Below are 14850 nucleotides of genomic sequence, written 5' to 3'. Positions count from 1 at the left end.
TGCAGGGTGACTGTGCCCTGTGGGGGGCAGGGGACCAACCCCTCCTAATCATCCCCCCTGCACAGTCTCTCCACAATCCACGCACAGTGACCCACATTCCTCCACAGCCACCCACATCTCCCTTCCTACACCCTCCTGCAAACCCCACATCCCTCCAGCATACACCCTGTGTGCCCAGCTGCCAGACAAGATGAGACCTGCTGTCAGAAGCTGTGGCTCCAGGGGCAACTGTCCCCATATTCTGGTTAGTGAAGAGGTCAGGGGGAGCTCTAACTGCTCTAGGGTAAGAAAACCAAAGGGAAACAGCAAAACAAAGGCATGTAGAATTCATTATATTACAATGATAGAGGCACTGGTAGGCTTCCAAATTGCTCTAACACTGTAAATATATCAATAAAACATTGCCCAACTTCTCTCTGTCTCGGAGAGAGACAGAGACAGAGAGAGGCGTTATATATATATAGTGGTCTTTTGTTTTAATTGTGGAGGAACATGGATTTCAGGGTATTTTGCAGAGTGACTTTAGGATTTTTTTATCAGGGATTTTTCAGATTTCAAATAGGTAACACTAGAATTCCTGCTAGGGAGGCAAGTGGCAGGACCCAGACAGAGGAGCCTGCTCAGAGCTGGCACCTTGGACCCAGCTGGAGGTGGCTGACCACCTGGCTAATTGGGGCCAGGAAGACATGCTTTGACAGTTGAAAGCAAGCCACCATGCCCGGAACATTTTCCAGGCAATAGCTGCCCAGATGGCCGGGCAGAGGGCACAGGTGGCACAAGTGCGGCACAAAGGCCAACTCTCCAGCCACAGCCCACTGGCAGGTGGCCCAGAGAGGCAAATGCCTCTACTGGCTGTGCAGTCCCCATCCAGGTCTGGCAGATGCGCAGCAAGTCACAGCCAGGCAGCAGCCCCCACTTCCAGACTGTTGCAATGGGTCAAGGGTGCAGGGAACTCTCAGGCCTGCTTCAGCAGTCCAGCTGGCACAAGGGGTAGTGTCCCCAGGTACCAATTGGCTGGGCCTCAGAACCTCCTGAGAGCGAGTAGCCCTGAGCTGCTTGACAGGGCAGCTTTCTGTACTGCTGGGGAGAGCACAGGTCCTGGCCCTGGGCTCTAGCTCACCGTGGCTGCAGATCCAGGAGGAGCCAGGCAGGGTTATTTTGCCTCAAGTGGCACATTTGCCCCACACCAAAGTGCATGTCCAGGCACATGCACTGAGGCAAAAAGCTTGGGCTCAAATTTGCACTGCTTCTATCTGAGCTGCTGCAAGCACACATGCTTGCATGTGTGCATGCACCTATTAAGGCTAAAACCCTTCTCTCACTAAGCTGTGACTGGCTGGCAAGCAAGGGCTTGACTAGGAGCTACATCTGTGAGTTGTCAGTACAGGGCTGGTGATTCAGGACATGTTTCAATCCCTGCTTTTGGTCTGAAGATGTTCTGTTCCACAGAGCAAGCCTTCTAGTCACACAAAATCTCCCAGTACAATTCATAAACAAGGTCTGAATGTTCAAGAAAGACCCAAGTATATCAATATACCATAATGAACTGTAGGTAAAATTAATAAATGGAAAACAGGATGAAATCTCAGCTATGACTGCAAAATGTTTCAGAACCATAGATGTAATCTTGCTTTGAATTACAAACACACTGACATTGCTCACAACTTACTATAACTATATTATATGTACTATATATATTTATAACATAATTAATAATAGTAAAAAGCTATTCCTTTTGTGAAGTTTTCAGGTTCTTTTTGTTCTAGAAGCATCATACTTGGACAACAATAATTAGCAAAAGAGGCTCAAAGGAACATGATAGAGAAATAAATAAAAAAACAAGCCCCACAAAATGGTGTCACCATTTTCTTCAGGATATTCACATTATGGAATGTTTTATTGCTGTCCTTGATAGCTGTCTTACATGCTAATGCAGCATTTGATTTAGTCCTACAAATAATACATGGAAAGCTAAAGTGCAAATGTTAAAATATTAATCAAGAGCAGAGAAAACACAGTGAATGCAATAAACTATATGCAACAGATATTAAAGCATTTGTTGTATTTTTTCAAAGCAGAAAACTAAAGGCTGACACTTTAGGCAAAATATATTTGAGAAATCTGGAAAAGAAGGCAATGCTTCATTTGAATAGCACATCAAATCTTTCCATCATCATTCATAAGCCAGGTTTCTACCAAATGAAAAATGCCTTTAAAATCAAATATGAATTGACAAGAAGTAAATAATACCTTTGATTTGATCACATTTTGAGAATATTCCAAATATATTCCAAAATAGCCTAAGAGCAGCAGCATATAAATAGTAACAAATACTTAATTCTAACACCAACTTTTACTTACCAGTCTTGTACAGCATTGAAGGATTCTTCATTTGTGATATCGTACATTAAAATGAAGCCCATTGCACCTCGGTAATAGGCCGTGGTAATCGTTCTATATCTCTCCTGACCTGCTGTGTCCTAAAACAACATAAAATAATCTTTTATCTAAATGTCATATGTTTTAGGTATTTTTTTCCGACAATCAGAGATGCTCTGAGACAGAGTAACATAGTTTTATAGTTTCATAGTGCTTAGGGTCGGAAGGGACCTAAACAGATCATCAGGTCCACCCCCTACCCCGGGCAGGAATGGGTGCCGTGGTCATATCACCCCAGCCAAATATCTGGCCAGCCTCCTCTTGAAGACTCCCAAGATAGGAGAGAGCACCGCCTCACTTGGGAGCCCACTCCACAGCCTGGCAGCTCTGACTGTAATGTCTCCTGAACAGAGCCTCCCCCAATTCTCGCGAGTCTCCCCTGGTGAGTTTTGTAAATGGCCACTAGATCCCCTCTCAGCCTTCTCTTGTGGAGGCTGAATAGGTTCTCCTTGTACGGCCTGCCCCACTGCCCCTTGACCATATGAGTGGCCCTCCTCTGGACCCTCTCAATGCTGGGGAGAGCACTGAGCAATAACATTACTGCTTTTCTTTTTATTTCCCTTCTCTCTCAATATAAAGAGGAAGGTTATCCTGTGGACTCTGGAGATGTTGCGGTATAATTCCACAGTTCCTCAAGTCAAAAACTGTCTCAGGCCATGGACAGGTGCTCCAGTTGCAGTGAAAAACATGCCTTTGTACCACTGCAAAAAGTGAGTGTGCAGGCATTTGAGCTTCTAGTAGCACTAAAAGATTCCAAAAGCTCTATAAAATATTATCACTTTTAAAAAACCAACTCCTTTGTGAGGCTACATTTTGTAGAGCTATGCGTAACACACCCAGAAGTGGGGAGGACTGGAGAGCAGTTTCTACCACGTGGCACAAGCTAGAGACAGCCATCCCCTGCCACAGAAGTCAGGGAGAGCAAAGGAGCAACCACATCTCCCCCTGGCTAGACAGCACATCTTTGAGGCGACTTTGTAGCTCTCCAGCCAGGGGGTTGGAATACACCCCAATATATTATATTCTTGTAATGTTATGAAGTGCTGAGATACTGTGGCCATTTCTACAAAAGTGGCAGACTGTGCAGTTGTTACTGAGTAGTCATTTAGTACTTGCATAACCAAGTACTAAATGACTGCATGGTAACCAGTATCCCCACACAGTTTTTTTCTGATGCTACTGCGCAGTAGAAATGAGCTGTCCATACCTTCAATCTCTCTCTAAAATAGTGAGTAATATTTTTACATTAATCCCTCTCTTGTCTTGTCTACTTCCATTTTAAGCTCTTGGGGTAGGAACTGTTACCTTACCTGCTTAATTAGATCATCTACCACAACTGGAACCTATGTTACACTCTTGAAGTGCTGGTACAATAAAACCACAAAACACCTTTTTTACTTGGAAAAAATTCCAGACATTCTTAATTTTCAAAAAATACTATTCTAGTGAAAGTTCACTGAGCTATGTCCAGGCCCCACCTCCTACCTATTATATCATTTACTGGAGACCACCTATGTTTATTCAAGTATACATTGTAAATTAATTATACCATTTCATATTTCTGAATATACAGAAGCGGTCAGGTCTACTCAATCTGTCTCCCTGTTAGAAAAAGTAACTATTATAAATGCTGTGTTAATTGGTTTATTTTCTGAAATGGTTCCGACATTCTGAGTATCACCTCATTAATTAGCAAGCTATATATTTAAATGAGTGTCTTTTCCACATGTACATTAATCATCCTGTAAATGAATATGGAAGGAACTAGACTGTGCCCTCATCACATGCATTATGAAATAAAACGTAACAGAACTGGTTACCATAAACAAACAAGTCCTTAGGCAGAACATTTGAATTAAATTCAGGTCAGATTACAATCACTACTGCCAAGACTTACTTTTAACGATCAAGGATTGCAAGCACACAAAAGATTAGAGCCCAAAAGGCCTCTCATGTGTGCTAGATTTATACCACGAGTAACTTAGGGCCTTTTTACACCTTATGCTGTGAGGTACACAAATGTTGATTGGTGTTAGGGTGAGCTCCAGTTTGGAGCAGTCACATGTTCAAGTCAGTAGGGACCTGGAGGACTGAAAGGTGAGAATTCCCCCTCCAGCCCTCCCCCCACTTTCCATTCCAGGCTTCTTTCCTGTCCCCTGCTTCCCAGGATTCCCTTGGATCCCTCCATCCCTGGGGTCCACCTCTGCCCCCCGCCCCCGACCCTGGGGCATTACTTACTTGTGGCTGCTTGCGCGATCTATCCTAGGGGACAGGACTTGTGTCTGCTCACTCTGTCTCCAACAACAGAAGCACAGTGTCCATGCACCTACCCGCTACTGCAAGAGCAATGTTGTGGTACTGCTTCTGCTGCCAGGGTGCAATTCTGGCACCCCTATTAAGTTAGTGCCCAGGGTGGTTACCCCGCCCACCCACCCCTAGTTAAGTTAGTGCCCAGGGTGTTTACCCCGCCCACCCACCCCTAGTTACACTACTGCCTAACCTGCACTAGCATGAAAGTGGAATCAGTCATTTGGTATAGATATAGGATTTCTCAGCCAGGTTTGAAAGGCAAGGCTTTTTGTAATATCTTTTACAAGACCAACTGTACAGTTGAAAAAGGTATGGGGAATCAGGTATCCTTCCTCTGATCTGAGGACCCATCCAGACCTGACAGGTTCACCATTCTAGATGTTCACGTTTGCTTGATGAATTAAATTTTGCTTATATAAAGTTATATCTCAGTTCTAGTAGTTTATAGAATTTCAATGGTGCAGACCAAAACAAGGGACACACTCCACTGAAGTGGCTGTGTATATGGCAGCATGATTCCCAAGCATCATGTCCACGGAAGTGGATTGTTAACTGACTTTTCTATTCTATAGGAAATTCCCAGATTTTTATTTTTTTTGTACCAAATTAGAACAAAAATATGAAAATTTCAATATATTTTTCCCTGAATCAATCTTACAAAATGTTATAATAGAAAAAGAGGAAGATTTGAGAGTAGAGATGGATCAAACTGCAGTGTAAACATTCTTCCAAATCTTATTCCATTTGTCTTGTGATAAAGGAATTGACAGTATTAATTTCAAAAAACCCCTTTGGTTTATTAAGAGGCATATATGCTTAAAACATGTGAAACTATGATGTAATGACTTGTTAGCTTTCAAGAATGTCATTGACTGAAAATTTTTGGAAATCTACACAAGTTACTTTTTATGTGTCACTAGTAATATATACTGGTTGTCACTCCAAATCCATAGCTTTTCTAGCATTTTCTAATGGTTTCACAAGCCAATTATTTTTCTCCATATGATATGTATAATCCCTTCTGTTAAGCAAGAAAGTAATGTTATCTATTATTATAAGAGGAATGGATATCTCCTTCCACCATTTAAACAGGTTCCTTATATTTCTTTCAAGGGAAAGTTTAAATTTCATGGGATTCTATTAGCTTCATTTCCTTTGTTTGATATTAGGGTTATTTTTGCCCTCCAGCAAGCTTATAGTATTAATGTACAGGACAGATATGGAATTCGGACATATTTTGTCAGTGACCATCAGCCTGTCTGTCAAGCAGAGACTTGTATGTGTGGAAATATGTTAACCTGACAAGCCAGAGCTTGCTGCCAGGGAGCAAATGCTATTTTGCTGCAGGTGATTTACATTAAAATCTGTCTGGAGATAATACAGTGAAAAGCCCTCATGATAAGGCATCTAGGTAGTAAGCGTTGTATCCGAGACACCCATAACTTCATATCCAGTATTTTAAGCAGTGGCTGAAGGATTTTCTTGACAATGTCAAAACGGAAATAAATGTAAAGAAGCAAGTTATTTAATAATTGATTTGGTAAAAAGATCGGCTACCTCAGCTGCATATCTGGATCAAATCTGCTAGATTTGAGGATAGGGGATATTGTTTTCGATCTTTGCATTTGGGTTGGTCCCTTATGAAGATTAGAACTGTATGAAAAGCTCATAGAGATTAGGAGTTCAATGGTTGAAAGTTGTCAGGTCTCAGTTTGCATCATCAGAGCTGGGCCCATCTCTAATTTTACAATTATGTGTTAAGATAAGAATGGTCCAAATTCTATTCCACCTCTAAGTGACACTTACAAAGCTGTTAGGGTCCATACAGAAGTTGCTTTTTTCACCATTTAAAGCACCTTATTGCTGTGACTTGACAGCAGTGCATGGTTTTATAGCACTTTAAAAATGGTTACAGTGCCCGCCCAGACCAAACACTGCACTTCTGTCATGTTTAAGACTGCTTTAACTTTATAGTGCTATAAAAAGTGCTCTAAATTACAGCGCTGTAAAATATGTACAAAGCACTTCTGTACAAAGCCTTTGGCATCTAAATCACTAAATATGATCTGATTGCATTCCATACAGCAGCCTTCAAATCACTAAGTTGCCTAAATACCTTTTGACCTGGAAAGATCCCTAGGCGCTACAATTACACCACTGCACATGCTCAGAAATGAGTCAGTGTAAACTCCACTGTCTAGTTCCATCAGAGAAGCACAAACTCCTTGCAAATCCCCAGTTCCTTAGACAGAAAATCCCCACACTGGGCACATCTACATGAGATGCTACTGCATAGTGGTTACTGAGCATTTATTTAGTACTTGTATAAGCAAGTATTAAATAAATGTGCAATAACCAAAGTTACTGCACATTATCACTGGTGAACACCTTTTTGTGACATTACTGCCTAACACTACTGCAAAGTAGCGTCTTGGCACAGTTTTTGCCATGAGATGCTAATGCGCAGTCAGCGTCTCATGTAGACGTGTCCACTGAGGGACTGTTTGAGGAGGAAGACATACCTACCTTTTGTTCAATAGCGTAGTGGTCAGGGTACTGACTAGAAAATGAATCAGTTGGATCCTAGACCCATCTTGGACACCAAGAAAGTTTCCTCATTGAGGGACAGAGCCAGGCTGCCTCTTATATGGACTCCCTCTCGTCCCATTGATATTTGTATTTCTTTCTACCCAGTAGCCAAGCTACAACAGGCTCTGTATCTTACCATAATGCCAATCATGCTATTGGTCAAATAGATGCACTAGCTGAGGTAGACATCTTCCCTCTGAATAAACTGGATCCCAACAAAGGATCTCCCTTTTGAGGAAACTGAAGTGAGTTTGACCCTGACATGATAGAAGTGAATAAGGGAGCCCCTTTGAAAGGGTGGTAGAGCCACATGTCTCCCTGGGAGAAAGTTGCATGAGGTTGACCTTGGTCAGAATAGAACTCCACATCTGCCTACATGGAATAGGATGTACTGCTGGAGAAAGACATGCAGTCTGGGGGCTAGCTGTGGCTGAATTAAACATCTTAGAGGCAAAATGCATCTGGGCCAGAGCTTCTAAAGTAATATTTCAGCAAATAATATATACAGATGACCATAAATATAGTTGATGTCCCTAGTATTCATACAGCTATAATGTGGCCCTGTTAGTAATGTCATTTTGGGTACACTCGTAACTGAACCAATACAAATTTAATTGGGCTAATGAAGGAAGCGCACAGTATAGAGTGTTCATGACTATGAAAAATAACAATAATAGCAGTATTGACTTTACTGATTTGTTTTTAGCCCCTATGTATTCATAAACATCTTATTTGCATTCCACCTGGATATAAAGTCTTCACAAATATGTAGAGGATTGCAATTGGGCAAGTGTTAAAATATTCAAAATAATCTGAATGAGCAGGACAAACATGTTTGAAGTATCAACATTATAATGTTAACATATTATTTTATTGTAATTTAATATGATGGAATGCACTTAAATGTACTTGACCCCAGCATCCTTTCCTGCCCATGGCAGGGGGTCGGACTAGATGATCTGCTTAGGTCCTTTCCGACACTACCAACTATGAAACTATAAAACAGGCCACGCTTTGACAATGGAATTGCTATTCCTTTTGCTTGTTATGTTTTCACTATGGTTTTGTGAAAGCATTCAGCCTGAGAGAACTATTTTCCGTATTTCAGCACATCTGTATCAATAGATCAGTTCTGATTTTTAGCCTAAGTTTCTTGGGTACTTTTATCTAAAGATAAGCCTTTATCTTTATATTAGTTTCTACATGCAGGAGTTGTAAATTAATCAGATGACCATTTTTCGAGGTCTTCAATGAAATGTTAAAGCCTACATTTTATACTAGCATCTATTTCTAAGTAAAATTTAATAAAATGAGCCTGAGGAAAGCTTGACCTATTATTCTATGGCAGTGTTACCATGGCAATTCTTCTGTTTCTTAGAAGAGCAGAGAAACCAAACATATAGATCTTCTAGGGGACCTTTCTCTTATGCTAGGCAATAAAAGTAATGCCTGTTGCATATTACCAAATCTGTCCATGATAATTGGATGCTCATTAAATAACTGGGGTAGCAGAACAACAAGAGATAAATGACAGTTGGTGAATGCTACATCAAAGCTTGATACAGCAAAGAAAAATAAGAAAGGCACTTTAAAAATGTTTAAGTCTAAAAATGTTTAACTAAAAATTGGTCAGTGAACAGCTGTAAAGGCTCTGCCAGTGTAAAACTCTTGTGTTCAAATTACGCTCTCACTTAAAAGGAGGCAATCCCATTGAAATCAACACTAATGATTAGCTGGCCCAGCCATATTTAAAATGTACCAAATATTAACAGATTTAAATCTCCAAACTTCAGGTCCACTGCAGACCAGATTTAAGAAACCATTCAACTTCTGTGCACAATGCATTAACTGGTGTTCTCTCTGCAGACAAACTTGATTCACAGTCAGTGGGAATTGCAACATTTTAAAAGACAGTAAAATTTAGCCCCACATGTTACTATCTCTTATCTAGATTTTTAAAAAGTTAATTTCCTCAGTCCAGTGACTGATGTAGCTGTAGTTGAGTACAGAGTCATCTGTTCTTGTGGCTGGGGAAAAGTATTCTTTAATTTACCCAGCATAGGCTCAGGGGTGACTTGGTGGCAGCCTATAAGTACATAAGGGATGTGCATCAGGAACTAGGAGAACAGGGCACCAGGGCACCCCAAGAGAAGATAAATTCCAATGGTCACAAACTCCTGGAAGACTGTTTTAGCCTGAACATAAGGAAAAATGTCTTTACTGTCCGAGTCCCCGGGGCCTGGAAAAACTTCCCCCAGAGGTGATGCAAGCACCTACTCTGGACACTTTAATCTTCAGGTGGAAGAGAGAAGGGGAAAAGATTGGGAGTTAAAGAGCTATTGCTTTAACAACAAAACTAGCTCATTTTAGATTATCTTCATAATTAATTTTGATTTTTTTTTAGTTCTTCTGAATTTGAAAGTCCAAGAAAACTTTTTAGGAACATGGACAAGGCAAATAGAAGGAACTTCTTACTTCATCATCACAGCAGCCAGATTATATTCCCATCTCTCTACTTTCAGGTTATTAACTGAAAAATATTATGGGCAAATGGAAGGATCCATGATGATTTGGGGTACTTATCAGGGACACTTCAAAATTCTTCTTATTTTACCTGCCTCCCAGGTCAGTACATTGGGTCATTAGAATTGAATGGCCACCTAGGTTCAACGTGCCCAGGAGAGAAAATTTAATCCAATCACTGCAAGGGACTGGTATTAGGAGAGTGAAAAATACCCAAATACAGGGCAAAGAAACCAAAGTGTTGATACTGGCCTTTAAAACCACAAGTTAGTTCTTTCCTACAGAGTTAATCCAACCTAGCCCAGCATAAGTGATGCATCCCCACAGCAGAATCCCCATGCCACACCCACATAACTGCACAAATGTACTACCCGATATGCTGGAAATTAAAACGGGTTGCTTCACAAATTCATTAGCAGAGAGTGCTCTCTCTACAATGCCTAGCACAGAGCTGCTGTCTGTGGTACTGACATTAACAATGCTTCATGTAAATAACTTGCAAGTGAAGTTACTCATTATTAATGCAGACAGTTCTGAAGGTGAAAGCAAACATCAATTGGCAGCAAGAACTTTTAATGAGAATGTCATTAAGGAACACAGTCTTCAAACCACAAAGTGATTTGTAACGCACAAGACTGACTTCTCTGCCTCTCTATTTCTTTCCTGTATGCTAAACATAAAAGTGTCATTTTGGGTCCATTTTTTCAAATTATAGGTTTTACTCAGATAACATCACAGCTGGTGTAAGCTTCTGGCAAATCAGTGGCACAGGAGAAGAATTTCTTAGACGGCATCTGTGTTCCAATTCTGTGGTACTGCAGTTTTTAAAAAAGGCAAATGTACAATGCAGAAGGAAGGCTAGATAGGGTAGCACATCAATACATGCCCCACATGGAGCAGTTGTTACTGCACCATCATTTAGTACTTGCTTTAAGAAACACTGAATGATGGTGCACAGTTATTTTTAGCATCTACATTACCATAGTGATGTGCTATAGTGAGGTAGCTCATTGCTATGATGATGTAGAGTTGGCATCACAGTTTGTGCCAACACTACATTGCTATTGCAAAGAGCTACGTCACAATAGTGCATCACTACAGTGATATAGCATCATGTGTAGACACGCCCAGGAAGGTATAAGCCAGGTAAGATTGTGAATAGCTGTCACAGGACGGGGTCCTCAGGGATGGCCGTGATACCCCTAGGTCCCCTTGATTGTGCCAATCTTGCCCAATGGGTACCCTCTTTCTCGCCTGCCATGTCTTGTTGGTGATTATTATGAATAGGGAGGCTGCCCTCAAGTTTATGTTGGGTACAGTCCTGATGGACCCCACTGAATCCTGTGGGTTCTCAGACCCTTTTCAGTCCCATTTCAAAAATGGGTGCCTCTCGGGACACCCCCAGCCTTATGGGCTAGATGCGTGGCTCCAAACCGCTCCTTTACCATGCCCCAAGCCTCGCAGATGGCATTCACTCATTGTCCCTCCAAGGCCTTAATTTAGTTTGGCCATCGGTCATCACTGGACTCTCCACAGCCCTGTCTTTCTCTCGGCGCCCCTTGGCACTGGGCTTTCTGCAGCCCTGTCTCTCTCAGTGCCCCTGGCGCTGTTCACCCCAAATACGGCACCCAATCTGGCACTGGGGTCTGTTCGCCCCAAATATGGTGCCCACTCTGGTGCTGGGGTCCCCACACTGTAGTGGGCCCCCAATGAGGCCTCCTCCTTCCCCAATAGCCTTAGCCCAATCCTCCAGATTTATAAGACAGCAACCAAAATATGAGCCCCTGGGCAATAATGTAACATAAAAAGTTCAGGGTGTGCTCTGCCCCTTTAAAAGAGTCAAACTTCTTCCCTGTCACTAAGTGCCTAGTAGTCAAGGGTACCTGGTGAGTTCCTGGATCCCCATTAGCCCTAAGTGCAGCATACCAGGCAGCTGCAGTGTCTCTGGGCAATTCCTCCCTGGAAGCTCCTTCCCCTTTGGCTGCTGGCAGGGGACTGCCTCTCTAGTCCCAGCCCTGGGGTTTATATGGGCCCAGGGTCCTGCCTCTTCTGATCAGCTGACTGCCTGCAGGTACAGGCTAATTACTTCCTTAAGCCAGCTGCCACAGTAGCCTGCACTTGTGGGGTTCCTGCCTGACTGCTAGGGCCCTCTCTCAAGGCAGTTTCTGCCCTTAAAGGAACAGGCACCTTAGTGCCCTGTGACAATAGCATTGGACAACTAACAACATCTACAGTTAATAACCTGTTTTCTCAATGCAAAATAGACAGATTGCCCCACTCCACCCCATGGCTAGAGATTCAGGCCCTGAGTTAGAGACTTTTCTGTATAAAGGAAGGGTGCACAGGAGAAAATGCTGGATCTAGTGTTAAGACCATCTTTGCAGTAAGGATAATAGCATCAAGTTTGTACCAGTCAAGGGAAGCACAAAAAGGAACGTGGAGCAAGGGACAGGATGAGAGCATTAAGCTTTCATACCAAGGGCTGTTGGAGTTGTTTAATTCAGTGACCATCAAAGGACAAATGTGGCTGACCTGGGAGGAGGAGAGATGCTCTGTGTTCTTGAAGACAAACCACAAACTTCAGGAGAAGGTTCATAGATTCATAGATTATTAGGGGCTGGAAGGGACCTTGCAGATCATCAGGTCCAGTCCCCCTGCTCTAGCCAGGAAGACAACTGAGCACAGGTGACCCTAGAGAGGTGACTGTCCAGTCTCCTCTTGAAAACCTCCAGGGTAGGTGACTGACCAACCTCTGGAGAGAGTTTATTCCACAGTCTGGACACCCTGACTGTGAAGGAGTTTTTCCTGGTATTCCCCCTGAAGCAGCCTTCCAGGAGCTTGTATCCATTGGTCCTGGTCTTCCCCGGGGGTAACCTAGCGAGCAGTTGTTCACCCAGCTCCTGATGCACTCCTCTGATATAGCAGTAAGCTGTTACCAAGTCCCCTCTCAACCTTCTCTTCTTTAGGCTAAAGAGGCCCCAGTTCCTCAGCCTTTACTCATACGGCTTGCCTTACAAGTCCCTAATCATATGGGTAGCTCTTCTCTGGATCCTCTCAAGCTTTTCCACATCCACAAACTGAGGTGAAAAGGTGAAAAGGATGATGGAGACATATGGAGAGGTTTCCATATAAGGAGAGAACTTTTCAGCTTAGAAAAAGACTGGGAGAATGAGGGAGAGAGCGACAGAGGTCTACAAAATCATGGATACAGTAGGGAAAGTAACTAAGTATGTACTACTTACTGGGTGCATCTACATGAGATGCTAAATGCGCAGTAGACTAACTCTACTGTGTATTACCATGTCATGGCAAAAGCCAATCCTTTTACTCTTCCCCCTCAGTATCCACATTCTGCCACTATGGTACATAGGACACTAGGAATTTCTTATTTTCTCATATGTTCTGAAGAATATGTATGTTCCTATATATTCACCTAAACCCGAAGAATGTCCAAAGTGATAAAGAAACTGACACAGGGAAAAGAATATGGATTTTATTATTTTGTCTAGGTCTATGTATTGCTCAAGTTATTTGAGAGTTTTATAAAAATCCTGTGAAAAATATAAGTGAATTACATGCTGCCATTACCATATGTCTCTGATGACCGCATAGTTCCCACATAATTGGAGTTCTGGTGAGTCACAGGTTAAGGTGGAGAAGCCTGAGCCATAGCAGAGGGATCTCAGAAGGAAAGTGCTAGAGAAAGGACCTACACTTCAGATGAGTGCCTAGGAACCCCAGGCAGAGATGGTGCCTGGACTCTGTTTAGACAAAGAGGGCACATTTACACGTTGCCCTACAGTGACACTGTTACCGCGCCACTGTTACTTCCTTTTGTTACTAAAGCATGGCACAGTGACAGACCGTACTGCACTGTACACGCAGCAAACAGTTATTTTTAGCAGCTACTTCGCTATAGCGGCACACTGTAACAGTGGACTGCACCACTATGGTGAAGTAGCTGCTGGTCATGTGTAGACACCTATGAATGCTATGTCACCGTAGCATGTTGCTATGGCAACATAGCATCACATGTAGATGCACCCAGAGTAGCCTAAGGACATAGGTCTAAGGGATTGGGAGCCAACACAGCAGCCTGGTATGTGGCCAGCCTGAGAGTCATGAGGTATGACAATCAGGTTTAGGTTATCCTGAGTGATGGTTAGAACAAGGCTGGCAGCTGGGGTCTGGTCCAGAATTCAAGTCTGAAAAAGCAAGGCCAAGATCAAGAGCAACAGATGTGGGGATCAGGGAGCTAGAGATATGGCTGGGCAGACATCAAGCAAAAACAAGAAGTGAAGCTGGGGTAAAGCAGGGCACTTCAAGGTCTTAGTCAGACACACTGAGCAGATACTTGCTCACAATCTGCTCAGCTCTTTTGTGGGAAACTTTGAGGAAGGGGTGCAATCATGCAGGGGGAAGGGTGTGGCACAACTTGGTTTGCTCTTCTTGAGGGCAGGGATATTTTTGTACATAGCAAAGAGAAGCTTGGGGTCAATGAAAGGCAGTCAAGTGAAATTCTGGCTGTTACAACAGATTTGTTTCATTTGAACAGTTAAAACTGTAAATTTTTCCATGTTCTCCCATGGTTACAAAAAACCTGAACTAGCTACTTTTAAAGCAAATGAACCTTCAATTTGAGCAGTACAGTATATCTACACAGAAAACTTGTAGTACCATGCTGTGCTGTTCTGCCTCTTGAACTGGAATGAGGGTAACTATGTCTATGGACCACTGCAAGTGGGCTAATTAGAACTGCACAGTGACAGTACTAATGACAAGCATCCATGCTAATTAGCCTTTCTTCAGCACAGTGAGAACACAGCTACATTGCTTCCAGTTCAGGAGGCAACCTACACAAGGAAGTATGACATGTTTGAAGGCACAGTACCTAATCCGGTACCAGTAAGTTTGCCATGTGAACGTTAGATTCACCATATTACAGCGATAAATAAAAACTACCCCCACTTTATAGAAAAGGAATTTGAA

The 14850-nt window shown here is 42.5% G+C and overlaps 1 protein-coding gene across 1 annotated transcript in view; it reads right to left on the bottom strand.

The window, feature by feature from the left end:
• The window catches only part of RAB3C (RAB3C, member RAS oncogene family), a 272461-nt gene that overhangs the window by 148037 nt on the left and 109574 nt on the right, over positions 1 to 14850 (bottom strand). The window contains exon 2 of the mRNA XM_006021261.2: positions 2362 to 2480. Coding sequence (XP_006021323.1) covers positions 2362 to 2480 — 119 coding nt within the window. The remainder of the gene's footprint in view (positions 1 to 2361; positions 2481 to 14850) is intronic.

This window comes from Alligator sinensis, unplaced genomic scaffold, assembly GCF_000455745.1.
Source record: "Alligator sinensis unplaced genomic scaffold, ASM45574v1 scaffold123_1, whole genome shotgun sequence".
Lineage (NCBI taxonomy): Eukaryota > Metazoa > Chordata > Crocodylia > Alligatoridae > Alligator > Alligator sinensis.
This window is presented reverse-complemented; position numbering and strand designations above follow the sequence as displayed.